Raw genomic sequence first — 27,550 nt, 5'->3', positions numbered from 1 at the left:
ACATGTTGGTAAGAAATCCGGATGTGTTTGTGTTGAAAGTGTGATGGGGAGTGACTGCCTGCTTCTCTGTGCTGACGCCTCGACTCAGCGACTTCAGCAGGGCTTAAAGAGACAACAGCGGATCCGCTCTTAGCCGCTGTCAGGATTGAAACCGAAAATACAACGATTTAAAGCCATGAATGCTGGAATATACACCCTGGCGCCATCCAAACTCCAACCCTCAGGTAACATTGTCTTTATTTCTACACACTTTCCTAAAAAAACACCTAAAAAAACAGCTAGCTAGCTAGCTAGCCTAGCTAAATGGCTAAGTTACCTCAGCGCGCACCGCAACCCCCCCCTCTTTTTTTTTTTTCCCGCCTTCTGCTCTACGATTGGTCGGTTTTACTCGGAATATGCATTTATATCCAATCAAACGCGGTTAGCCGATATGACCAGCCAATTACAGCAAAGCAGGCAGGATTGCTACCGACCTAGCTAGATGAGCTTAGCTGGTAGCTAATAACAGCGCTATATAAGAAATGGATTATTAGCTTCACATGCTAAGTAGGAAGTTTTTTTTGGGTTGCATTTTAAAAATAAGGATAAGGATTTACGATCGAATTCACGGAGACCAAAAGGAATAAATATGGTTCGAAGACAAAAAGGTACATTTATGTGTATTTGTGTTTAAAAAAAAAAAAACGTCCGGCTAGCAGTAGCGCTAAGTTATCTGACAAGACCATCAAGCTACTTAGCCAAAATATTAAAACACATTATTTAAGACAACCAAATGGATAGAAATGGTGTGTTAGATGTTAGTTAATTTTGGATTTTGAATGCTATGTTCCTAGGTTCCTTGTTAGCCTGAAGATGCAGGAAAGCTAATTCCTATTTTAGCTAACAAGGATCCCTAGTCATTGCAAGAAACATCTTTTGCTTGATTTGTCTTTTCTAAGTGAAGAAAAGATGGGTTTATTTAATTTGGAATCTATGATTGAATGTCTTAGCTGAAGTCCAGGATGGAGACCTGCATGTATTTGCAATCCCTAACATCTTTATAATCTCTCTTATAGAGTCCTGGTGAAGAGCAGTAGAAGAGAACATGAGAAAGAAGGAGATTAAAAAAAGGGACAGTCTGACAGACAGAATGTCACACACACATTCCAAAACCAGATCAAATCGATCGAAACACACTTTCGGACACAAGGTTTTTGATGTCGTAAGACCTGTTTTGAATCCCAGCCCATGATTCCTTAGGAAGCCCTGTGGATGTTGGATCGTGTAATGGTTACCCTCTCGTCGTTATATTTACTTTTGGTTGACCAGGGATTATTTGCTCTAATCGCTGCGTTCGACATTTTGAAAGCTGATTGTATGTCGAATCGGTTTGTTCTTCCTGTTAGGTGACCTGCCAGAATGTCCAGTTTGGCCAAGCAGATTTCTGGTCCAGACTTCGCCGACTCGGTCTATAGTTTGTGAGATTTAGAAATCAGGTCTGAGATTTCCTTTTTTTTTTTTTTTGGTTGATTGTGAATATGAATCCTGGCTGGCGAAATCATGTGTTTAGCTTCCTGGTTAGACTCGTTAGTCAACACAGACCAGCCGCTTAAAGCACGTTGAGATGACGTCGGATTTCATACTTTACTACACAAGAGTTCAAGGATCATGAGTTAGTTGAGATGTTTCAGTTTCCGGGTAATGACTGGATTAAGAATAAAGGTTTAGGAGTCATGTGATTAATATCTATCTATCTATCTGTCTGTCTGTCTTTCTTTCTTTCTTTCTTTCTTTCTTTCTTTCTTTCTTTCTTTCTCTTTTTACATATCTGTCTATCTGCATGTATACGCATTTGTCTACCTGTCTGTCTGTCTGTCTATCTATCTATCTATCTATCTATCTATCTATCTATCTATCTATCTATCTATGTATGGTCACTGGATTCTGGAATAAACTGCCATTGCGGGGCCCTTGAGCAAGGCCCTTAACCCCTTAATCTGCTCTGTTGTATAAATGCAAGCTTTCAATCTGCCAGATGCCGTAAACGCTCAATTTAACCTGTCGCATCACTTCCTTGTTCTACTTTTTTACGATGCCAAGCTATTTTTATATAACCTAAGCAGCCAAAAGTATGTGGACACTCACAGGTCACACTTATGTGTGTCTTGAATGTCTCATGTTACAATAAGCTCCACTCTTCTGTGATTTTGGAGCTTTGGGAATTCAGCTGCAAGGGCATTAATTAGATGATGATGGATGAGGAGGCCTGGAGTTCAGATGGTGTTCCAGTTGATATTGGAGGTTGTTGAGGAGGTCAGGGGTCTGTGCATTACCTTAACACTGACAACGATGGCAATACAGAGACATTGACTAGGGATGATCCAAGATTTATTAATTTTTGGTCATTTTTTAAAAAAAACCTGCACACACGTAAGTGATTAATGCAATTGTGAATTTGATACCAATTTTGTTGTAGGATAAGGAGAAAGCAGAGAATCAGATTTGTGCCACTTCAGCCTTGAAATGTAAACGACACTAGAACACAGTGTTTCTTTGTATTTTAGCGTGAAGCAAGTTGTTTATTAGGCATGTAAATTTTTGCATTTTGCTAAGAAATTCACCTGCGTGTGGAAAAGCGCGCACTCGAGCCGTCGCCGTGGGAGCTAAAGTGTGTGTGTGTCTGACAGATCGTCAAATAAAGAACAGCAGGGAAAATAATTACCTGAAAATTTGCCTTAATGGCTGCTGAGCCAATCAGTGTCACATTGTCATCGATTAAATACCCTGGAAACCCAGACTGACGTTAAATATTACATGACTCACAGAAAGTTTCTTCTGAAATGGTTGAACCAGTCCTTTGTTTTATTTGTATTTTTTTACTTTTGCAAAAAATCTTGATGGATCATTCTTACAACTGCCATTTCCTGATCTATACATCTTGTTCAACAACCTTCGGTGGTAAACCACACAACCTTCTGTGGGCAAAAGTAATGGAACAGACGCTCTTAAACTTGATAATGCTGTCTTGTTTTGTTTAGTTTTTGTTTTGTGTGTTGCGTTCCCAGGCTTGGACATCTTTCAGTTGTGTTTTATTAACCCGATTAAGTGCAAGTGCGTATTCATTCCCAACCGTATAATAAATGTCGTATTAAATAGCTGTAAGTTGGCTGACGGCATGATTCTGTAGACCTTCGCAGTCATTCTGCTGAGTTACAGCATCAGTAAAGATCAACCAAGAACGTTCCAGAAGCCACCATGCAAGCCAGAGTCATAAAACGTCATCAACTGGAATTGATTAATGCTTAGGATCATGAGCAGATCCTTTCCATATCCATCTCTTTAGTGGAGGTTGATCTTGCCTTTAAACTTTTGTGGCTCATTCTTGCATTTATTTCTTATTTTAATTTATGCCTCATTTGCCTCAGAAAATGCCATGCTCTTTTTTTCCCCCCTTAATAGATGGTTCAACCTTTCTAAGGTGAAACCAAGAGCAAACACAATCCAATCTAAAAGGACACACCTGGGCAACAAGAAGCACCTGTTGGTTACATGTTCCGATATTTTTGGTCGCTTGAACAAATGAGGTGCTGTTCTAATTTTGCTTAGTTTAGTTTAGTCTAAAACAAAACCCTTGGCCCTACGCCATAAGAGTTTCGGTATCTCTCGCGCTTGTTGTTGTTTGCGAGGCCTATTCCCGGTGGCTGTCGATCATTTGTTTCAAAGCTGAAGCCACGTCGCGAGTTCAGAGAGTTCCTGCTTTACCAGTTCCACTTCTTTTCTCCAGCTATGGTTCGCTGGAGGATGTAGCAATGGGCGTTAATTACAGACCAGTTCAAACCTGGGTTATGCTCAATGCTCCCAAATTTAGTAGCAAATGGAGGTGAGATGTCTTCATTCTGTTTCGTTGCGTATTTTGCTTTTGAGTATTACTATTTTTTTTGTCTGTTTATGGTGGTCATGTTGACTGTCTGTCAGGCAAACCTAAGTCTGATCCATGTCTGTCTCTGAGTCTGAACGTTTTTAAATATTTCCATATAATATTTTCTGTTGATACCTGCTTGTACTGATTATATACGACTGATGTAGGTGAGGTGAGGAGGCCTGAAGCGCAGTGAACGTGAAACATTCATCCCGAAGGTGTTGAGGTCAGAGCTGTAGAGGAGATCTTCCGTTCCAACCCATGTAAAGCGTATCTTCATGGAGCTGGCGTTGTGAAAAGGTGCATTGTCATGCTGGAACAGGTTTAGGTGAAGGGGAAAGGTGAATCATGCTGCATCCAAAGACATACACAATTGCATGCATATAATTGTATATAATAAATATAATCATGTTCTCAGTTTAGGGAAGAATCCAGGAAAAGGTGTCCCAATACTTTTGGCAATATGGATTACGTTTGATTCACTTCCCGCAGGTGTTCCGATTTACTTTCTCTCTGCAATCGAACCATGTTCACTATGACTCACAGTGAGACAAGCTCACTCAGGCGCTTTTGCACTCTGGGGTCTGCCTGCCTGCGAGCGCGTTCTCACCCAGTACGAGAAACGCACCAGACTGACGCAGTAACCAGTGCACCACAGACCTCACACACCTCACAACAGGAACTTCACATATTAGTCAGAACACGTACAGTACACACCAGACATTCAACGTGAAGTGTAACTAAAAACAGATACAAGTCATGTTATCAAAGCAAATGAAACACTTTGGGGAAATGAGATGGAAACAGTAACTCTGCTTCACAATGTTGACTAGTTTTCAACAGCAGCACAACTCTGAGTTTAATTCCCGTAGGTCCACGAAACAGGCAAAAGTATTGGGACACCTGACTTTTCCAAGCATACGTTGTTCTACAAACTTGGAGGTTTTGGACGTCTTTGGATGCTGTGGCATGCAACTTTCACTTGAACTTCAAAACCCAGACCTTTTCCAGCATTGTATATATACAACTGGCTGAATGAGCACCAATCTCCACAAAATCTGTGAAGTGAAATGTTCACACTGTATGCTCAGGTGCTTTTGTTTTAATTATGCATAATCACGTCATTACACTGGTGCGAAAGCTCTTGTAGACATCGAGAATTAGGTTTTGTCAACAGGAAACGATTGTCGATCTCGTTTACGTGAAATTCGGGCAGCCCCGTGACCCACTCGGACGGTTCCAGGCTCTGCTCCGGGACTTGGATAGTATTGCGAGGTTGTTGAACTCGATACAAGCGTTGCTTGGCTTGTAATTTGCAACCTTTCTTTTCCACGCTGTAAAATCCCATGACCGGTATGCGCCTCGTTTTCATTTCCGTCTAATAAATGCTTCCAAGCCTTAGACATCTCGTGTTTCTCTTAGACGGTGAAGCGGACACTTCGCTCTGTTACTCCGTGGAAATCTGTTCCGTGCTTTTTTTTTTTTTTTTTTTTTTTTTTTTGGTCTGCTGTGCATTGTTCATCTTCCTCCGCCGGGTTTAGCGTAGACGACGAGGTGATTTGTTATGTAACGCCTTTGGATTTAATGTTTCGTAGAACTTTGTAGCAGGTGGTGTGCACTTTGTTCTTTGTATGTGAACTCTAGTCTGGACCATGAATTCTTTTCTGCTGCTAATCTAAAGTGCTTCTTTTTTTAATTTATTTTTATTTTTTTAATATCTTGCAGATATCTAGCGGAGAAAGAGTTCATCATCGATCCACTGTCGGACTTGAAGAAGTCCTGAAGGATTTTTCCAGCCAATGACTCGGAGGGAACCATGCGGAGTCCAAACGGATGTTCAGCGCCGACTGATTGGATACAGTAGCAGGAATTGTGTGTGTGTATATCTATAGATGTGTGTGTGAGTGAATGAATGTGTGTGTGTGTGTGTGTGTGTGTGTGAGTGTGGTGTGTGTGTGTGTGTATGTATGAGTGAGCATTGCTAGCACATGCTGCCTGACTCAGGCAGCGAGGTGCTCCGAAGAAGTCCACCGGGCCGTGCAGGATTAATGTGACGCGGATGCGGCGTTCTGGATTTTAGCTGCGATTTAGCCGTGTACACACGTCTATCTCGGACCCCGCCCTCTGAGCTAAAACCCCTGGCCCTCGTTTTGACGCTCCTCTGCTTTGCATGGCTGGCGAGTAATCGTGGAGAGGCCAGGGTATCACAAGCTTATGGATTTTGATAAGAGAGGTGGGAGGGCAGACACCGACGAGGGAAGGAGGATGTCCAAACCGGGCGGGGGGAGGCCTGGGCACAGTAGCCGGGGCACGGGCGGGAACTCTGGCGTCCTCATGGTCGGACCCAACTTCCGCGTGGGAAAGAAGATCGGCTGCGGGAACTTCGGAGAGCTGCGGCTCGGCAAGAACCTCTACACTAACGAATACGTCGCAATTAAACTGGTAAGGGAATATAATATCTCTCAATTTTTTTTTTTTTTATATCCTGCACCTCAGCTAGTGATTGTTTCCTGATACCACTGGAAATGCACTCCAGTCAGGTGTTTGTTATTGGGTGGAATATGCAAATGAACAAACGCCTGACTAGCAGCTTCCCATTTGCTGATTCCAGGTTCTTGTGCATGATGGCTCTCTCTCTCTCTTGCTCTCTCTCTCTCGCTCTCTCTCTCGTGCTCTCTCTCTCTCTCTCTCTCTCTCTCTCTCTCTCTCTCTCTCTCTCGCTCTCAAAAATAAAACAAACAAACAATGGAAACAACATTTGAAATATAAAACAATAAAATAAAAGGTTCTGGTTGGTCAGTTGATAGTTGATCGGGTTCAGGTGTAGTATGTGAGCACCGTTTGCTGCTCACACCATCAACATCAATATTCCTATTAGGATCAGTATAGATCAGGGCTCTCCAATCTTTTTGTGATTTAAAGGATCCCTAAAACGGATCATCTAAAGAGCTGCACAAAACAGTGTGTGTATTAGGGGTGTAACGGTACACAAAACTCACAGTTCGGTCCCTACCTCGGTTCTTAAGTCACGGCTCCTTTCATTTTCGGTAAAGCTGGGGGGTAAGAAACGTAAAAAATTTAATCGCTTGTTTTATTGCAGTTTATTATTTTTACCAATTTTAAATAAAACGCCTGCTTGGTTTAAAAAAAAAAAAAAATAATCTGTATATCAAAATAAAATCTAATAATTCTTATTAATGTAGACTGAAAAGATTGGTGCTTTTTAAACATCCACATTTAGTCCCGATTTGCTGTTCTAAGAACCTCCACTTTTGTCTTCTGGGAGGATCTGCGTTTAGAAGGAAAAAAAAACATGTGCGACTATTTGATTTGATCTAAAGAATACTGGCATTTCGAATCGGATGCACACTTGTGAATGAACTCCAAGTGATTACCTCCATGCTTTATAATCTATTGTGGTAGGAGTGGGAATAGTGGTGGCTCAGTGGTTGAGATGTTGGACTTCAGATCAGAAGGTTGTGAGTTCAAATCCCAGCATCTCCAATGCTGCGCCCCTGAGCGAAGCCAGTCAGGAATTCCTTCAGGGAAGAAGAACATTTCTTGACCTCCTAATACTTGTGTGACGATGACGAGGTCATATTTAAGACTGCAGGTTTTTGTTCTGGAGATGCGATTAGAGGAATCCGTGTTTGTTTCATGAGTGACTCACAAAATTTCTTTCCTCTTGTGGGTAAACCTGCGAGGTAGGAGGGACCAGATGGGGTAAAGCTTTCGCTCGCTCGGCAGCGTCTCCGTGGGCGATTGCAAAACTCGCAGTAAATCGCCAGCACGCCTCTTTGTTGCATGTGGAGGTGGTTTTCTTTTCTAGACGGACAGATTTACAGCACAGCATGCGGCGAAAGAGTTCAAAGGTCAGCTCTGTAAAAAATGGAAAGGAGTGTTGATGAAAAAGGGGCTCAAGACGGTAACTGACCGGTAGATTCTATAGTGTGGGATGACATTTTAATTTACCCGCTCTAAACGGAATCAGGTCCATCTTCTGTTTTCCTCTATCCTGATTGGCCGACGATTTTCCCGGGGCCGATAACAGAATCGGAGACGGTCGATAAAGCTACGATTTGTCTGCCGATTTTTGCATTCGGTGTCACATGACTATATAAACGGTGTCACTGATACCGTACTCGGTAATTGCAGTCGAATTGATTCCACATTTACGATGTCGCGATCACCGATTACGAACCCACGGATCCTGGAGTTTTTCAACTCAAAACAAACAAAACCAAAAGTTGTGTAACTTCCCACTCGCTTGGTGAAGCACGAGGGTGGCTGGGCTTTACGAGGAAGCCGTGGTCACAAATCTATTTTGATCACCAATAGACTTAAAAAAACGAACACGGCTTCAGGTTACATTTGTAGTATAGCTGGAAAAGTCGGTGTTCCAATAATTTTGTCCTTATGGAGTTTTGTTAGCAGATTTATAGTTTTGTTAGAGTTTGTGGTTCTCATGGTGTGTGTGTGTGTGTGTGAGGGTTTGTGTTCTGATCTTCCTCCTGATTTTCTCATCTCCTTAACAGTTCATATAGTTTAAAGGGCTACTTAAGATTTTATTGGTTGGTGAGTTTTATTGGAGTCGTATAAAGCTGTGATTTATACACACACACACACTTTCAGACATGTCCCACTTCAGTATCACTACGTGTGATTATTTTTTTTTTTTTACGTAATGTATTTCTATTCTCAGGGCTTTTCTATTGCGTTCAATCGATTGATTAGACTTTTCTTTAAACTTTGATAGGAGTTGCAGGTAATGGGTTCTCTGGATAAAGGAAATGGCTGGAGTTTTTTTTTTTTCCTGTGTGAGGAAACGCCGGACGGGATTTTTTTTTTTACTCATGTCGTCGTGTTTGATATTACATGTACCTTTGTGGCATTGGGCAGAAGCTCTTATCCAGAGTGATTTACATTTATCCTATTCATACACCAAGCAGCCACAGGGTTAAGGGCCTTGTTTAGGGGCCCAGGAGTGGCAACGTGGTGTGGCTGGGATGTGAACTTACAACCTTCAGATCCAAAGTCCAATACCTTAGCCACTAGGCCTTCACCTACCACCTTAGGTCTCGTAAAGTCAGCCGCCTGAGACCTGAACAATCACAGGGCGTTCCTACTCGCTGGCATTTCTGAATGTGGACAACCACTTCCTGTCAGCATTCCTGGATCTCTACATTTTGTTCTGTGAAACTCATTTTCAATAATCAGTTCAAAATAAATCGATCATTTCCACCATTTTTCTTTGTTTCCGTCCAGAAGAAACTTGTACACCTTTAAGCTTGATTTCTTGATTTCTACAAGTTTCAAAAGTTAAGTGACGCTGGTGTTATTCGCTCCATGGCGTGACCTCCATGTTGGAACAGCTGGAGCCGTATTTGTATCGCCCTCCATTTAACGAGCTTCGAACTTCCGAAAAGCTGTAAGCTTGCCGCAGGAGGGAAAATAAGGTGAGAGTGTATATATATATATATATATATAAACGTTTTGTAGACAAACCCTGTGTGTGTGTGTGTGTGTGTGTGTGTGTGTGTGTGTGTGTGTGTGTGAGAGAGCAGAAGATCCCAGTTGTTTCCAGAGCTACTTCGTTGTAACGTGAGCACGCGTTGACGCGTGTGAGGGCATATTGGTTTATTTGGGGTTTGTTTGGGGTGTGGGTGTGGGTGGGTGTGTGTGTGTGTGTGTGTGTGTGTGTGGGTGTGTGTGTGTGTAGGACATTGACATTCTATACTTGTTCTCTGTTAGCCTGCTTATCTCCCACACATACTTGTGACACAGTGTCAGTGTTTACTAACTCCTCTTTTCATTAAGTAGTCTCTCAGTGCTTTCTCCTCCCTATTGAGTTCCTTCTCTCCTGCGTGAGATGGATAGATGGCTAGATTAGACTTTCCACATCGGTCAATCAGACGTCGGAGAGGTGGTGCTGACGTGATGGACGGCTTCTGGTGAAAGCGGCCAAATGGGAAACGTCTCACTTTGGATTTGTGGGGTGAACATCCCATTCCATATGCAGTCCCCAATTACTGTTATAATAACCTCCACTCTTCTGGGAAGGTTAGATGTTTGTTTAGATCCAGCATTCTGAAGCAGAACATGATGCCCTCCCTTCAGAAACTGGGCCGAACGGTTGAAGGCACTTCAGTAAATTGATGATTTGCTGTCAGAAACCAAAAAAAAAAGAGAACTATCCATACCCTATTGAATTACATAATCGCATTGTGTTGAATCAAATCGAAATCGGATCTCAGATAGGGGTGTATCGTATCGTAACACCAGTAGCTGCTTCATATGTATATTTAATGTATCATATTGTTTGCCTTCCTATTTTCCATTCATTATACTATATACATTTGCCATCGTATCTTTTGATATATCGATGGCATGACCTCATTCTGTTTACAATGTAAAGATTTGTTTGCATCCTTGCACGTTTCCTTACTCTTTTTTTCCTCCTCAATATGTGAGATCTTCCCCCACCACCTTGCTTGCTCTGGACATATCGGATTTACAGGAAACGTGACTAAGAGAACGAGGGCACGATCACACCGGGATTCAGAATTATGATTCGGTGCGTGGACGGTACAACTTCCCACCGTGCGGGTGGAGCAGCCTAGCATTGTAAAGGCTATTTATAGCAATCGGTGACTTTTTTTTTTTGCGACTCCCTGAGTCACAGTGAGTCATTTTGAATTTATTGCAGTGACAAAAGCTGTCTGACGGTTATCTTTAAAAACAAGTTGCTCAGGTTCCAGCTCACCGGTTGACTCACTCAGTCAAACCACCGGTTTATACGAACGAGCCTGGTCTGGTACGATGCCGTTTCTACGGTAACTGTTGTAGACGTTCGCGTAAGGAGGTGAAGCTGGAACACTGGTGTTTCTCCATACCGTATCAAGGTTTTGAGAAATATCATAGGCTCGTTGGGAAACTTTTTTATTTATAGCTGCAATAAGCCATAAACGGATGAACAGTACAGAGCGCAGTTATCCGTGAATAGAAACGATGCCATTGCTGGAAAACGTGTATAAGGGTAGTAAAACCTATTTCTGTGCACCCCAGAGTGTTTTTATTGCTCACTGATTCAGATGTTGGACTTTAGATTGGAAGGTCATGAGTTCAAATCCCAGCCCCATGCTGCCGGGCACTTGAGCAAGGCCCCTTACCCTCATTGTATAAGTTGTTTCAGTTGTGCTCTGAGGGCGTCTGCCGTGAGTGTGAATTTTTTTTCTTTTACTTTTTGCTCACTTCCAGCTATGTCCAATGAAACCCTGCCCACAAAACATATGGCAGTCCGACTAACTGGGTTAGCATGAGCAAGGGCCATCGTGAGGTCGCTTTCAAACCACGTTACACGTCACAGACTTTGCATTGCTTATTATAATGATTTATGAGGATGTCAAGGGAGCCATCGGGGGAGTGTCTGTAAAATGACGGATAAAAGGCCAATCTAATTGCAATGACTGGAAACAGATTGGAAGGCAGTTAAAGTTTAGGACTTGAAGGCAGATTTTCTTCTACACAGTCATAAAAAGGAAATAAATTTACATTTACTGTAATCTAAAAACATAACAACCATTATTGTCAAAATAGCTGACAACAAAAGTGAGTACACCCTCAGTGATAACAGCTTTACGTGGTGTAACCGTGCAAAGCCACACACCCTATTCATCATGTTTTTGTCTGCTTGACAGAACCATACAAATGTGTGTATCTTGTATTAGAGCAGTTACAATTTGGTGCTTTGAGTCCAATTCTCTCATACTGACCACTGGATGTTCTACATGGACCTCATGGTAAAGACTCTGAGGATTTGAGAATTAGAAATGTTTCTCTCCACAAAGATGCCGAGGCTGTAAGAAGATCAGTAAAACCCTAAAACTGAGTTACAGTACAGTGGTCAGGGTCATACAGAGGTTTTCTGAGACGGGTTCCTCTCGGAACAGACCTCACAAGGGTCCATCAGAGAAGACGAATCCTCGTGCTGTGCGTCAGCTGCAGAAGCTGCTTCAAAAAAACAGAATGCTGCAGCATTGCTTTAGATGTTGCAGAAGTGGAAGTTCTGCTTGTCAGTGCTCAGACTGTACGCCACACACTGCAACAAGTCGGTTTCTGTGACCGTCGTACGAGGAGGAGCCTCTTCTGAAGCTGCTCACAAGAAAACCCACAAACAATTTGCTGTAGAAAACTGGTCCAAGAGCATGAATAACATAACCATGTCCTGTGGTCTGATAAGTGTCCAGCATGTGTGGTGACACCCTGGTGAGGAGCACCAAGAAAGTGTGTCTTGCCTACAGTCAAGCATGGTGGTGGTAACATCATGGTCTGGGGCTGCATGAGTGCTGCTGGTACTGGGGAGCTGTGGTTCATTGAGGGAAAAATGGATTCCAACATGGACTGTGACATTCTGAAGCAGAACATGAAGAACTCACTTGAGAAACTGGGCTGAACGGCAGTTTTCCAACATAATAACGACCTCAAACACACCGCCAAGGTGACACCTACCTTGCTGAGGAAGCTGAAGGTGATGGAGTGGCCAAGTATGTCTCCAGACATGAACTCTATTGAGCACCTGTGGAGATCCTCAATCGGAAGGTGGAGAAGCTTCATGTGTCTAACATCAGCAGCTCCATGATGTCATTTTGGAGGAGTGGAAGCGGATCCCAGCAACAACCTGCTCTGGTGAATTCCATACCCAGGAGGATAAAAGCAGTGCTGGATAACAATGTGCTCACACACAACATTTACACTTTGGACACAGTTTTGACATGTTCACTGAGGGTGTACTCACTTTTGTTGCCAGCTATTTTGACAGTAATGCAGACCAGGAACAGCCCTCGCTCAAATCCTTACGCTCGCCCATTTTTCCTGCTTTGAGGATCAGCTTTGAGGACGAAATGTTCACTTGCTGAAATATAAATATATCCACTTGCTAACTTAAAAGTTCAAGGGTTAAATTACTGGGTTGTGGCCTGACTGTAGGATTTGCATGTGCTTTTTGAACATCCCACTCCATATTGAGTCCTTTTTTTTTTTTTTTTTTTTTGCTGTTCCAATGATCTCCACTGTTCTGGGAAGATGTTCCACTAGATTTGGTGGAGATGCTGATGTAGGTGCGTTGAGGAGGTCTGGGGTGCCGTCAGTATGAAAAATGAATCCCAGAGGTGTTCAATAGGGTTTATAGCTCTATTGAGGAGATCTTCCACTCGAAACAAAGCACATCTACATGGATCATTGGCTTTGTGCACAGGAGCAATGTGAATTCTGAATGGCACTCACAAACACGGACACAGGAAGAGAACAGATGTCGCCACGTTTTCAATCCCAAGAGAGCGACCTGTCGGTGCCAAGCAGTCGATCCTGCGTAACCCGAAACCCAGAGCAGCTGCTGGATACATTGCTAGATCCAAGCATTTTTCTGAGACTAATAAAGGGACGACTTCTCCCCCACGACCATCACCAGCAGCCCCACCAATGTCGAGCCTTCAGAGCTTCAGCCCAGTGTTGTGTGAGTCAGTTCCTGTCTGCCAAAACCTTTAGAACATTAATGCGCTCGTATTGATTGTTGAAAATTGCTTTATTCTTTCGCGTCGCGGACGTCACGGCCGGCGTACGGCCTCGTCACATGGCATCGATCATTCCTATCAGGATTTCCACATATCCTCTGAAACTCCAGGGCCACATGGAAAGCATGACATTTCCTTAAACACTGCTCTAAAAAAATCCCGAAAACGAATGGGTGGAAACGCTCTGTCTGAACCACTTCCTGCAAGATGTTGATGTTTAAATAAAAGAGAGAAAAAAACCTGTAACTTCTTCCGTCATCTCCAGCAGCAGGAGCCGGCTCTGTTCTGCCTCAGATAAAGACAGCTACTCTTTCTTTCTTCACCTTGTGCTTGAAGTCTTTTAGCTCTGTTAAGCGGAACGATAAACACATGACTGTTTGTTTTGCTTTGTGGTGTGGATGGAAGCACCGTGCTGGCTGCTTTTGAGGAACGAACCTGATTAATAAACGTGTGGATGGTTGGTGGAATGGACTTAATGCACCTAAAAAAAAAACCCCAGCAAAACCACAAGAGGCTCATTATAGATAGATAAACGGATAGCTGAGCGGACGGTTGATTTGATATGATGAATAGATAAATTGATTGTTTGATATGACTGGATAGATGGATGGATGGATAGATGGATGGATTTGATTTGCTGAAAAAGACAGGGAATCCACATGAGGCTCATAATTAATGGATGAATGGATGGATGGATGGATAGTTTATTCGATTTATTGACTTGATTGATTGATTGATTGATTGGATGGATAGATAGATGGGTGGATCGATGGAGTGTTTAATTGATGCACCTAAAAAAAACAGCAAAACCACAAAAGGCTCCTTATGAATGGATGGATGAATGGATAAGGGGTTTGATAAATTAATTGATTGGATTGATGGATGGATGGTTGGTTTTTTGCTTAGATAGATAGGTGGATATTAATTGATTAATATGGATGGATTGTTTGATATGACTAATGGAGTCAGAGAACCACAAAAAGAGCATTATTGAGTCAAACACGAATTTTATCCGACATGAAATCTGTACCTGATTAGCTAAAAAAAGAAAAAAAATTATACATTTATAGTTACGTTCATTGGCACTGGTACACGTCAGGTCCTACAGTATCTATATCTATCATCTTCTCTATCCTGAAGAAACTCTGACGAATCCTGCTCTAAATGTTCCATAAACATCTTGCGCTACGCAGATCGGCACCATTAAAGGGTTTTTTCTACAGACCCCAACGAGGACCAACACCCGACCAATCAGAACTAAGAATTGAAAAAAAAAAATTCATCCACACGCAGTGAAGGTAACCTTTATCTGATCAGTGTGTTCTTCTTTTCTGTCTTTCAGGAACCGATTAAGTCCCGGGCACCGCAGCTTCACTTGGAGTACAGATTTTATAAACAGCTGGGAGCCTCAGGTAAGCAAGATGACCTCGTAAGATGTTTTGGAATTTCATGCACAGCTGGACACACTCTTTATACACTGTCGCTTTCTTATGGATGTGGCTTTAAGGGTGTGTTTGTATGTTTGCCCCCCCCCATTCTGCGTGCTGTGAGAACCACGGGGGTGGATTAGAGCGCCGTTGTTTTTGATGTGGTGATGCTACCTTTCGTGATGAGAGTCAGCCGAGGAGTAAAAACGCAGGGCAGAGGTTATCTGTGCTGGAGTCTGAACTTGTCAGGAACCTCTGTATCTCTGAGCCAGTTTTTAAACCTGTCATCTCTTGAACCTGTTACTTAAAAGGGAGGAACAGTCTGGACCTAAAACATCACCCTGGGCTGGGAGGTTGTTCTTAAAGCAAACACACACACACACACACACACTCATGCAGAAGCTTTCTGACACACAACTGCAGTACAGTGATTTCATTCACGAGAGCGAGAGAGTTTGCCAGCTGTGTTTTTAGAGCGAGAGGAGTGCAGACTATCAGGGCTCTCCTGCAGTATTTATAGCTACAGCGCTTCCCAAAACCAGATCTCCATTATCGAATATCCTCCAGCATGGCACATCGCTGGAGCTGCTCCAGGCTGCATCTGCTGAGATCCTTCAGGGAAAGGATCACATCGGGGTTGTGTCGTTTAAGCATTTTTTTAAAACCCACCCCCAACCCCCTTTTAAAACCACCACAACCACAACCAGATGTCAAGCCTTAAGGATTTTCCTAGAGGTAAATAGATGAATATGTTTCTCTCTATCTGGACACTCCCTGAAGTGGCATGAGGAAGAAACCTTGAGAGGAACCAGACTCAAAAGGGAACTCGTGCTCATTACCGGATCTTCACTTATTATAGTGCAAGCATTGTTGAGGACACTAAAGTGCGACCAGAGTTCAAGTAGGGACTAGGGTTAAAAAATTCCAGGAATTTTCAAGACTGGAAACTTTCAATGGGAATTTACAAAAGTGCAGGTGAGCCTGTAAGAGGGGGAAAAAATTGCAGGATAATTTTATTTTTAACAACCAGATTTAATGCAGTTTCAGTTTAATTTCTACCTGCACATCCATCAATCACATGCACACAGCACACTTACTGCAGGGTCACTGAGGCCACGCCCCCTACACGCACTCGTGCATTTCTCCATAACCTCAAGACAAAAAAAAGTCCACCCTGGAGAGCGTTCGCGTGAACTACATAAATATTGCACACGTTTGTTTAAAACCTGCTTGTGCTGTGTGTCATTTAAAAACAAATCTGTATTAGTTTGCCTGCATGTCAACTTATGACCAAACTAAACATTTATATTTGTTTGTATACGATACATTTACCCAAATGTGATTTACACTGTTAAAAAGTTGGATTTTCACACTAAACATGGCCACAGGTGCGAAGATCGATTTGGACGGAGGACTGTGCCGAATGCACTCCTTTCCAGGTTCAGAGCGGATCTTCATGACATCATGCAGGGCGAAAATCCTTGTATGGGAAAGCAGCAGCCAGCGCGAGAGCGCACCCATCACCGTGCTTCATTCCGCTGCATAAGCCGCACAGGACTCGCTGGAGAAGTGGCGTGTTTTTGGACGCGAGGGGAAGGTGAACCTCGTTTAGTGCTTATCGAACATATAGACACGTCCTGCTGTAGTCGTTTGTGTTGGATCAAACTAAAGACTCTTTGGAGATGTGAAGGATGCAGTACTACTCTATAGGAACCCAAGGTTAACATGAGATTGCCTGAAACAGTGTCGTCTTTAATCTTCTCCCCAACATGCACAACCACTAAATCCAGCTAGCCGGCCTTTCCAGCCTCGGGACCGTCTTCCTGACTACAATCCCTTCGTCCACCTGTTCTGTTCTGGTGCTTCTCTGATGAGGTTTGACCACACGCCATCTCTCTCTACACTTCTGCACTAAACTTTTGGGTCAACATATTAAGTGTGAACGAGAGCTTTGAGAGAGGATTTGTTTCAAAGGCTGTTTAGGGTTTTTTTGGTTGGGACCCGTGTGTGTGTGTGTGTTTGTTTGGTGGCTTGTTTGTCAGCAAGACGTGTGGATATTTTCTCGCCACTTTCTCTCACAGAGATCGTGTTTCAATCATTTCTCAGTGTTGTACAGTCGAATGGAAACAGGAAGCGTTGTGTGTGTGTGTGTGTGCGCGCGTGCACGTGTGTGTGTTTGCTCTCATGCCATGCTCTATGTTTAATTCACAGGCTCGCTTAGACCTGCACTTTGGCTTCCCATTGTGCCTCTTGCTGTGGCCTTTCGGGGAGAGAGACTTGTTTTTGCGACACAATGAGTGCAGTTGTTTTGCTTTTGCTTTTGGAACGTTTCCAATCGTGGCACGGACGAAACGTCAAAAAAAAAAGTGCAAATCAGAATTGAAACACTTGTGAATTTGGTTCCAGCTGTTGTTGTCTCTCAAAAGCACAGACATAAATAACAACACTAGATTTAGCTTTATAGACAAGACTACACAAGACATAGTAAACAGAAAATACCCTCGTGTTCTCTAAAAGGGTAAAAGTGTGGTTTGAGGCTCAACGTCTCCCGAAAGGAAATGACAACCTACATAATGACTGTATGTATGACTCTTAAGTGCGATCTTGGACATTTTTTCAGCCGGTTTATAATTATTGTGCTCGGTCAGTACAGTGTCTGGGTCGCTCTCCAGGGAGGAGGAGCTCAGAGAAAGCGTCACTCTGTGTGAGGTTTCCAATTTTCTTCCTGCTCCTAACTGAGATCATGTTGGGTTTTGATGAGTCACTGCTGTTGGGCAAAAAGCTGGAACGTGCGTGTGTGTGTGCACGCGTGCGAGTGAGCACATCCTCTTTGTGAGAATGACACAGGTCTAATCAGGTAAATCCTTTTATAGTCCTCTCTGGAGGTTTGTGATTGCTGGAGCTCTTTCCCTCTCTCTCTCTCTCTCTCTCTCTCTCTCTCTCTCACACACACACACACACACACACACACACACACACACACACACACACACACACACACACACACACACACACACAGCCACTGTAGATGAGGGGAAAATAAATGGTGCCAAAAGAAAGCTTTGATCTGTAAAAATAAATAAATAAAAACACACTTATCTGGCCAAACGTATTGGGACACCCGTGTGTTTTGGTTCTTCTCCCAACCGTAACCACGAAATTGTTGAATATCTTCTGGATGTGCCAGCGTGACATTTTCCCTTCACACGGGCTACAAAACCCAAACCTGTTCCGACATGCCAATGCAAACCCTGTTCTCCATGAACATCTGCTTTCCATGGGTTGAAGTGAAAGATCTCCAGCTATAGAGCTCAAACCCGAATGAATGAAACCAATGAATGTGACTGCATCCCAGGCCTCCACACCTCACCTACATCAGTACCTGACTTTGCTCAAGTCTTTAAGCACAAATCTCTACAAGATCTAGTTAAACCTCTTCCCAGGAGAGTGGAGCAAAAAGGGACTAAATGTGGAACAGTTCTTAAATCACATATGACATGGAGATAGTGAGAGGTTTTTCTTCTAGAAGAAGCAACCTGAAATTTGAGGAATTATTAATCTTACAGACATGTTTATAAGTAGTATGTGTTTTTGTTTAGTTTTTTCCCTCAGAATGCCAGAGAGAGCATTTGATCGTGTTTTGTTACTTTAACAAGCCATGCGTGCTTTGAGCCGGAAGAGGTACATATCAAATGTCTCTTTGGCAGACCTGTCCATTTTCACGCAGAGTTTCACGTTCGCTCTTCGTGACGTGGTGACGCACGTGGGCAGAGTAGCGCCAGTTAGCACCGTTAGTCTCGAAACATTTTGATACCACTCGTATGTGTGTTTCTGTGGGTCTGCATTTCCAGTCTGTCTCGTTCCTGTTTCCTACAGAAGGGATTCCTCAGGTGTTTTACTTCGGGCCATGCGGGAAGTACAATGCCATGGTCCTGGAGCTTCTGGGCCCCAGTCTGGAGGATCTGTTCGACCTCTGCGATCGCACTTTCTCCCTGAAGACCGTTCTCATGATAGCCATACAGCTGGTGAGTGAGCTCTAGGTGGAATAGCTTCTGTGAAAAATATGCAATCTGTCAATCATATTGTTGAGGAATATCCCTGACGTTTCCTCGTCTTTCTCAGATCACACGCATGGAGTACGTCCACACCAGGAGCCTGATCTATCGAGACGTGAAGCCCGAGAACTTCCTGGTCGGGCGGCCGGGCAGCAAGAGGCAGCACACCATCCACATAATCGACTTTGGGCTGGCCAAAGAGTACATCGACCCAGAGACCAAAAAACACATCCCGTACCGGGAACACAAGAGCCTCACGGGCACGGCTCGCTACATGAGCATCAACACACACCTGGGCAAAGGTGAGGCCTGGCCACACGTTTCTCTTACTGGGTATGAACCCTGAACTACAAAACCGCAAGAGAACATTTATTCATTATATATGTGTGCACGACTTTCTGTAGCACACGTGCGGTCAGACGTTTCTTCGAGGTTAAGCTGAGAAGAAGGAAGTAGCAAAGGTCTCTGTAGATGGAACTGAATTTCGCTTTGCTAATTCGATCAGTGAGGCCAGTTCTTTATAGAAGATTATCGAGACGTAAATAAGAAATGAAATGTATTCGTTTGCATGCATGACCAAACAAAATGTCTATAAAAAATTTATATAAAAAATTCTATAAAAATTTTTTATCGATTCCCCAAAATTTTCATCAATTTCTATAAATTCCTCGTAAGTTTTCAAAATTCCCATGGAAAGTTTCCTGAAATTTTCTGCCCACTTTTCAACCCTACCTACGAGCATCACAAGCTACTTTTAGACGCGGATGAAAGTTTGAGCAGGAAGTCCACATTTCAGGACGCTTCTACATGCCTCAAGTATTCGATTTGATTTTACAAAGAAAAAGTAAAAGCGCGTTGTTTGTGTTTGAGCTGAAAGTCTGGACTCGTTCTGGTCCACAGAGCAAAGCAGGAGAGATGACCTGGAAGCACTGGGACACATGTTCATGTACTTTTTGCGAGGCAGCCTGCCCTGGCAGGGGCTAAAGGTAAACACACACTTCTCTTATCTCTTATTTGTATGACCTCAGTGTTTTCACGCACGCACACACACACGCCTGCATTGTAACGTGCAATTGATTGCATCTGCATTTTTAAGAACAGAATTGAATCTATAAAGATCCTCCTTCGAAAGTGCTTTGAAGAAAAGGAAAAATATTAGATTTTTTTTATTATTTTATAAACAATAAAACATTTTTTTGGCTCCATTGCATCATTTGATATAAATATTTTTTATTCATTTGCTGTTTTTTTTTGTTAAATATTTAATTTAGTTTTTTCTTTTTTTTTTCTTCTTTCTTTCTAAAAAGCAGGTTTTTTTTATCCTAGTTATTTCACTATTTTGTTTTAATTATTTTAGTGTATTTATTATTATTAATTATTATTATTGCATTATTTAAAAAATTATTATTCAATTGTTTTTCTTGAGCGACCAGTTTTTGCTCTATTCAGCTGATTATAATTTTTTTTATTATTGTTGTATTTAAATTCTTGATTAGTTTTATTGCATATTTATTAATTAATTTATTAATTATACAATAAATATACAATAATACAATACTAAACTCTGAAGTGAGCGCTCTCGGCCGGTATACACAAGAAAAATTAAAAACCGTCTGTCTGTCTGTCTGTCTGTCTGTCTGTCTGTCTGTCTGTCTGTCTGTCTGTCTGTCTGTCTGTCTATCTATCTATCTATCTATCTATCTATCTATCTATCTATCTATCTATCTATCTATCTATCTATCTATCTATCTATCTATCATTTTAATTTTACATTCCTCTGTGTATACCGGCCCCGAGCGCTTGCTCCAGAGTTTAGCGGGGGCACATCAGTAAAAATGGTCCGTGTGGAAACACAGTGCATCATGTGTAGTTAAATGGACTAAACCAATGTTTGTATTTGAATTCCCTGAGGAATCGTTTCAGCTCTACTTTAATGTTTACTTTTTTTATGTTTACCCCCGTGTGTGTGTGTGTCCTGCAGGCGGACACGCTGAAAGAGCGCTATCAGAAGATCGGAGACACGAAGCGAGCGACGGCAATCGAAGTGCTCTGCGAGAGTTTCCCAGGTTCGTTCAGACGTTTCGTTTCGTCTTTCTTTACCCGAGCCACTTTCCTACAAATAGATCATAAAACAAAGCATATGATGATCCTGTGATTTGTGCAGAAGAGCTGGCGACGTACCTGCGCTACGTCCGGAGGCTGGACTTCTTCGAGAAGCCTGATTACGACTACCTGAGGAAGCTCTTCACTGACCTCTTCGACCGAAACGGATACATCTTTGATTATGAGTACGACTGGGTCGGCAAGCCTCTTGTGAGTTTCGGCTTTGCCGTTTTAATCACTTTCTCTCATTCTCTTTCACGCTCTTTCACTCTTTCACTCACTCTCTCTGTCTCTCTTGCTCTCACTTTTCACCACTTCCTGTATGCAGTCTCCAGTCCTCTGCATGACAACACAGAACAAAATTTCTGTTGCTTTTCTCACAGCTTGCAGATGTATTTTTGGATCTAAGTTGAGATCTCTCTCTCTCTCTCCCTCTCTCTCTCCCTCCTACTATCTTTTTCAGCCCACACCCATCGGCCCCATCCCCAGTGACACGCCTCAACCAAGCAGCCGGGACAAAGCACAGCAGCAGACCAAAGCCCAGGTGTGTGACCCCACACACACACACACACACACACACACACACACACACGTCTGTGAATCTCTCTCTCTCTCTCTCTCTCTCTCTCTCTCTCTCTCTCTCTCTCTCTCTCTCTCTCTCTCTCTTTTTTGTCTATATCTCTAATCTCTTCCACTTTTTTCCTCCTGTCTCAATGTCTCTAGCTCTCTTTCACTCTCTTGCTTGTGTTCTGTCTCTGCCTTCATCTGTTTCTTTCTTATTCTGTCTGCTATTTTTTGTCTTTCTCCATCTTTCTATCCATCAATCTATCTCTGTCTCTCTCACTTTATCTTTTTTTTAAATATACATTCTGTCTATTTTTCTTTTCCTGGATTATCAATCTCTCTCTCTCTCTTCCTATCTCTTTCTCTCCTCTACCTATATTTCTCTCTCTCTCTCTCTCTCTCTTCTCAACCCTTGCTTATTTTCTCCCTTTATCCCTATTCCTTCTCTCACTTTCTCTCTCTATCCCTTTCTTACTCTCTAACTCTTTGTCCACTCTATTTTTATTCCTTATTCTCTCTCTCTCTCTCTCTCTCTCTCTCTCTCTCTCTCTCCCCTCTCCCTCTATCCCTTTTCTTTTCTTTCTGCTCTCTCTCTCTTTTTTTGCTGCCTCATTATTTTTTTCTGCCTTGATTTCAGTTTTTTCCCCACTTGTACACATACACACACACACACACACACACACACACAGACCACCATAATCAGCAACACACTCTTTTCCCTTGAGTGCACTGACCCCTCAGTGCTGGTGTTAGTCGTCACATTTTTTTTTTAATGAACCAGCAAAGTTTTTTCAAAGGGTTTAGACTAAAATAAAGAGATTCCTCTGATCCACATTGTACACAAACTATCCACCGTGAAGGAACTAAAACGCAGAAGAACAGCGTCTTTATACTTTCGACCTTATACCTACCCCAGAGACGCCTCAGTGTGTCGTCATGTAGTTTTTTCTCTCGCAGGTCCTCCATCACACCTGTGCGCATAGTGTGTGTGTGCTTCTGCTTCCTGATTTATTTCGAAGTCGCCTCACACGCCGTCCTGCTTCTGCACGTGTCGTCTTTTGTTTGTTTTTAATTTGATCATTTGCATTTTTTACTCACTGCCTCCTTTTCCATCGCCCCTCACACCCATCCCACCCCGTCTGTCTGTCTGTCTGTCTAACACACCCCACCACGTCACTGTGTATCAGTCGGCCGACTCCAAATGGAGCGAGTCCCAGCCCACTCCCGTCAATAAGGAGACGCTGGGGTCGCATCTCACAGCTGAGGGGCTGGGGGGCTCAGTTCAGGTACTGCTTTTGCATGGCCGTGCATGAAGAATGCTGTGTGTGTGTGTGTGTGTGTGTGTGTGTGTGTGTGTGTGTGTGTGTGTGTGTGTGTGTGTGTGTGTGTGTGTGTGTGTGTGTGTGTGTGTGTGTGTGTGTGTGTGTGTGTGTGTGTATTCTTGCTTTCTATATATGCTATATATCTTTTTTCACTAACTCACCTGCAGCTCTAAACTCAACACCTTTTGACATCACGTCGCATGGTTTTGCGTTTTTTCGGCACTCGCTACTTTTATTATGATGATTTTAAACAGACCTCGGGCTTCGTTAATCATTCTTTGAGTAAAGTGGTGTGATTTGCATCGAGAGATTCCTCCAAAGCAATCAAAGCTCACAATCAGTTGATGAAAGATCTCCTCTCAAGCAGCTCATGGCCACACCCCAAGATCAGCAGAGAGACGCCCTCTTAACTGTTTCAGCATGCCGTTACTTTGATCCTAATCAAAAGCATAGCCGTATTCCTTTTTTTATTTATTTTTTTAAATACATATTTACAGGATTATTTTGGATTGAAAAGGGGAATGAAAGTCAGTAGGAGTAAGACAGAGTACATGTGTGTGAATGAGAGGGGTGGAGGGGTGCGGTTGCAGGGAGAAGAGGTGGAGAAGGTGGAGGAGTTCAGGTACCTGGAGTCAACAGTGCAAAGTAATGGAGAGTGTGTTATAGAAGTGAAAAAAGAGTGCAGGCAGGGTGGAGTGGGTGGAGAAGAGTGATAGCAGAAGTAATTTGTGATAGAAGAGTATCTGTGAGAGTGAAAGGGAATGTTTATAGGACTGTGGTGAGACCTGAGATGTTGTATGGATTAGAGACAGTGGCATTGAGTAAAAGACAGGAGGTGGAGCTGGAGGTAGCAGAGCTGAAGATGTTGAGGTTTTCGTTGGGAGTGACGACGATGGACAGGATTAGAAATGAGTTTTTTAGAGGGACAGCGCATGTAGGACGTTTTGGAGGTGAGGTGAGGTGAGGGAGGTGAGATTGAGATGGTTTGGACATGTGCAAAGGAGGGACATGGGGTATATCAGTAGGAGAATGCTGAGGATGGAGCCACCAGGAAGGAGAAAAAGAGGAAGGCCAAGGAGGAGGTTTATGAATGTGGTGAGGGAAGACATGCAGGTAGTTGGTGTGAAAGACGCAGATGTAGAGGACAGGGGGGTATGGAGACGGATGATCCGCTGTGGCGCCCCCTAATGGGAGAAAGAAGTAGTAGTAGTACATGAAATAGTATTAAACAATTTAAATTGTGTTGAATGTAAAGTCTGTAAAGGTCCATATGACTGAGGTTGGTCCGTAAATCTACACAAAATCTTATGTACGTTTCTTCCGAACATTTTGGTTAATCCTCCCTTTTCGATCAAACTAAATTTAAGAGCGTTTTCAGGTTGAGGGAATATACAGTAATACCTCGGTACTCGTCTGCTGCGGAACGCGTCAATTCGGACACATTATGACTGAAAATCTTCCGGCACCCGTCGCTTATCTCGCGGTAATACAGATCTGAGTCTCGCATCAGGTGCCCTGAAGTGACCTCCAACGCATTCTCTTCTGTGCATTTAAAGCCTAAATCACAGGTGCTAAAGTGGAAAAAATGCCTTTATGCATTTCCTTTATTCTTTATACACTACAGTACTGCGGTAATTTGTTCCAGAACTTGTACCAAGTGCCGAACAAGTACCGAGGTATAACTGTATATTCAGAAGTATCCAGAAAATCAGTGCTTCACTTTTTCCACATATTATGTTACAGCCTTATTCCAAACTGGATTAAATTCATTATTTTCCTCAAAAATCTACAAACAAAAACCCCATAATTTTTTAAAATATATTTTTTTTAATCTTTGCAAATCTCCGTCTGGCCACTCTACCATACAGGGACCTCATATAGACAGGGGTGTGCCTTCAAATCATGTCCAATCAAGTTGTAGAAACATCTCAAGGATGACCAGTAGAAACAGGATGCACCTGAGCTCAATTTTAAGTGTCATGGCAAAGACTGTGCATATTTATGTACATGATCTTTTTTAGTTGTTTATTTTTAATCAATTTGCAAAGATCTCAAACAAACTTTAATTTTGGGTTTTGTTTGTAGAATTTTGAGGAAAATAATAAAAGACTTTACCATAAAATGTGGAAAAAGTGCAGCGCTGTGATACTTTTCACATGCACTGTGAAGATGAAAGGGCACTGAGTGACATCAGTCTGCCACCTAGGGGCCGTTCTTGTTAATACAGTGATCAATGCTGAGAAACATCTTTTTTTTTTTTTTCATTATTTTTTTTTCTCATTGCAATTAAGCTGACACTCATTTAAGAGTCGTGTGAAAGTAATATAAATGGTGTGGAATAGTGTGTGTGTGTGTGTGTGTGTGTGTCTCACAAAAGTGAGTACATCCCTCACATTTCAGTGGACCAACCACTGTAGTGTATCTTCTTAAAGGACAATACTATAGAAAAGAAACTTGTATATATTTTAGAGTAGTCAATGTGCAGCTTGTGTAGCAGTACATATTTACTGTTCCCTAAAAATAACTAAATAAAATACATTTTAACTGCTTTAATACAAGATACACAAATTTGTACGGTTTTGTCACGCAGACGTGTGGCTCTGCACGGTTACACGGCATACAGCTGTCGTCACTGAGGGTGTACTCACTTTTGTTTCCAGTTATTTAGACAATAATGGCTGTATGTTGAGTTATTTGTAGAGGACAATAAATCTGTACCGCTGCACAAAACTGCACATTGACGCCTCTAAAATATCCATTTCTATAGTATTGTGCCTCGAGAAGATACTTTTGTGGGATACCGTATATACGTGTAAACATACACTCGTCTCATGTGCGCTTCCTCTCTGACTGTTCGTGTGTGCTTTCAATACAGATCATGAGCTCGACCAATGGAGAGCTGAACACGGACGACCCGACTGCTGGACACTCTAACGCTCCGATCACAGCCGCCACCGAGGTGGAGGTCGCAGACGACACAAAGTAAGAGTCGCTCGCTCATATCAAAAACCATCTTCTTTATTCCTACTTAGTTCCTGACTTATTTTCTCAATTGGAAACGAACAGCATTTTATATATATACTGAACAGAACAATTCGATTTCTGTTTGTTTTAAAGCAGATGTAAAGTTGTATCAGAAGTTTAGTTCCTCATCATTGTAAGTTTATCTCTAATGAGTGAGAAAGTGCTGCTTATTGAGATGGCAGGAGGAAGAACCCTTGAGAGGAACCAGACTCATGAAGGAAACCCCATCCTCATCCAAAAAAAAAAAAAGTCCATTCATTACAGTTCCATCATGTGAAGATGGAAGAAACAATTTCCATAATCCTTCACCGTGACCAATCAGAGCACTGTTTCAATCCCTCCTTCTCATCTTTTGTGTTCTCTCTCTCTCTCTCTCTCTCTCTCTCTCTCTCTCTCTCTCACACACACAGGTGCTGCTGTTTCTTCAAACGGAGAAAGAGGAAAACCCTCCAGAGACACAAGTGAGGAGCACTCACGGGAAGAGGACTTGAATCGTTCGGATCACTGTCGAGTTTAAAAAAAAAAAAAAGAGATGGAAGCGAACACATTGCGCACTCCTTCTTCTATCTTCCCTTCTTTTTTTTTTTTCTCCTCCACTTTTTTGTTTTCTTTCTCTGCCCCGTGTTTATCACTCGAAACCTTTTCGACAAAAGACAAAACAAAAAGGACTCCGCTGGAGGGGGCGATGCCGAAAAGAACCGTATCAAAGAGAATAAAAAGGAAAAGAAAGAATAAACGAATGGCGACTAAATGAGCACCGGGATGTGAAATTTAAAAACACGATGCTGTCATTATGATCTAAATTCCATGCAGGACATTGTGGCGTTCGGTGGCCTGGTGATCCGAGGACTCGACTTGGACGGATGGAATTGTTTGGGTTTTTCGTAGCTGTAGATCTTTGTTTCAAATCGGAGGGGTAAAAGCTGCAAAAGGAAGAAAGATTTGGTTCATCTCAAGCAATTTTTTTTCTTGGTATAAATATCTTTGGTCACGTGTTTTTTTTTTTTTTTTTTTTTTGTTTTTGGAGCTGAATAAGCGGGTTGAAGTGAAACCTTCATGTTTTATGTCGTTGTGACCTGGGATTTTTTTAAAATTGCTTTTTCTTTGTGTGTTTTTTTTTGGTTCTATTGATGTGGACTGTGTAGCACAGTGACTGGTCTCAGGTACTGTGGATCATGAGGAGATGAATCAGCTGTAAGCTCTCTGCTTGTTATTGCACTTTTCAGAGGCAAAGAGAGAAGATGAAATCGAAGAGACTGCCCCGAGGACGAATCCCGAAAAGAAAAAAACCAAGAGGCGAGGGCTGGAATTCGCCGAACGCCCTCCTCTTTTATGTTTCACATTAGATTTATTTACCAGGAAATCATAGTTTGTGCCTTTCCAAGTAAAATGTTTAAAGTTAAAGCAAACTGTGTCCTGCAGTGTCTGGAAATCTGATTCCAGTCTTTCTTTCTCTCCACATTCAAACAAATGATGATCGAGAACTTGCATTTACACTATCGAGTAAAAAGGGAAAAAAAAAAAAAAAGGTACTCGGTCTCTTCCTGCTTGTCTCTCATGGATGCAGCTTGTCCAGTGTTCACTAGTG

The 27,550-nt window shown here is 42.4% G+C and overlaps 1 protein-coding gene across 3 annotated transcripts; it reads left to right on the top strand.

Annotated features, from left to right (window-relative positions):
- Window positions 1-27,366, top strand: csnk1g2b (casein kinase 1, gamma 2b). Of its 3 annotated transcripts, none has more exons than XM_046871301.1 (12): window positions 1-224; window positions 5,624-6,340; window positions 14,810-14,879; window positions 18,771-18,919; window positions 19,017-19,251; window positions 19,850-19,935; window positions 20,931-21,015; window positions 21,114-21,262; window positions 21,516-21,596; window positions 22,804-22,902; window positions 25,814-25,920; window positions 26,373-27,366. In XM_046871301.1, the coding sequence occupies exons 2-12, from the start codon at window positions 6,113-6,115 to the stop codon at window positions 26,425-26,427; spliced, it is 1,344 nt and encodes a 447-aa protein (XP_046727257.1). In that variant the 5' UTR covers window positions 1-224; window positions 5,624-6,112; the 3' UTR covers window positions 26,428-27,366. The 3 variants fall into 3 exon arrangements, with proteins under 3 accessions (XP_046727257.1, XP_046727259.1, XP_046727258.1); XM_046871302.1 differs by lacking the exon at window positions 1-224 and adding an exon at window positions 482-647; XM_046871303.1 differs by lacking the exon at window positions 22,804-22,902 and having other exon boundaries at window positions 23-224.
- Window positions 27,367-27,550: the final 184 nt, after the last annotated feature.

Source organism: Silurus meridionalis, chromosome 17 (assembly GCF_014805685.1).
Source record: "Silurus meridionalis isolate SWU-2019-XX chromosome 17, ASM1480568v1, whole genome shotgun sequence".
In the NCBI taxonomy this organism is placed as follows: domain Eukaryota; kingdom Metazoa; phylum Chordata; class Actinopteri; order Siluriformes; family Siluridae; genus Silurus; species Silurus meridionalis.
Note: the sequence above shows the minus strand (reverse complement) of the source record. Positions and strands in the feature narration are given on the sequence as shown.

Bases quoted from the DNA above. Each gene is read 5' to 3' on its own strand.
- csnk1g2b (XM_046871301.1), top strand. From the start codon at position 6,113: ATGGATTTTGATAAGAGAGGTGGGAGGGCAGACACCGACGAGGGAAGG. The intron at 22,903-25,813 runs GTACTGCTTTTG...CTTTCAATACAG, and splicing joins GGCTGGGGGGCTCAGTTCAG to ATCATGAGCTCGACCAATGG. The intron at 25,921-26,372 runs GTAAGAGTCGCT...TCACACACACAG, and splicing joins GAGGTCGCAGACGACACAAA to GTGCTGCTGTTTCTTCAAAC.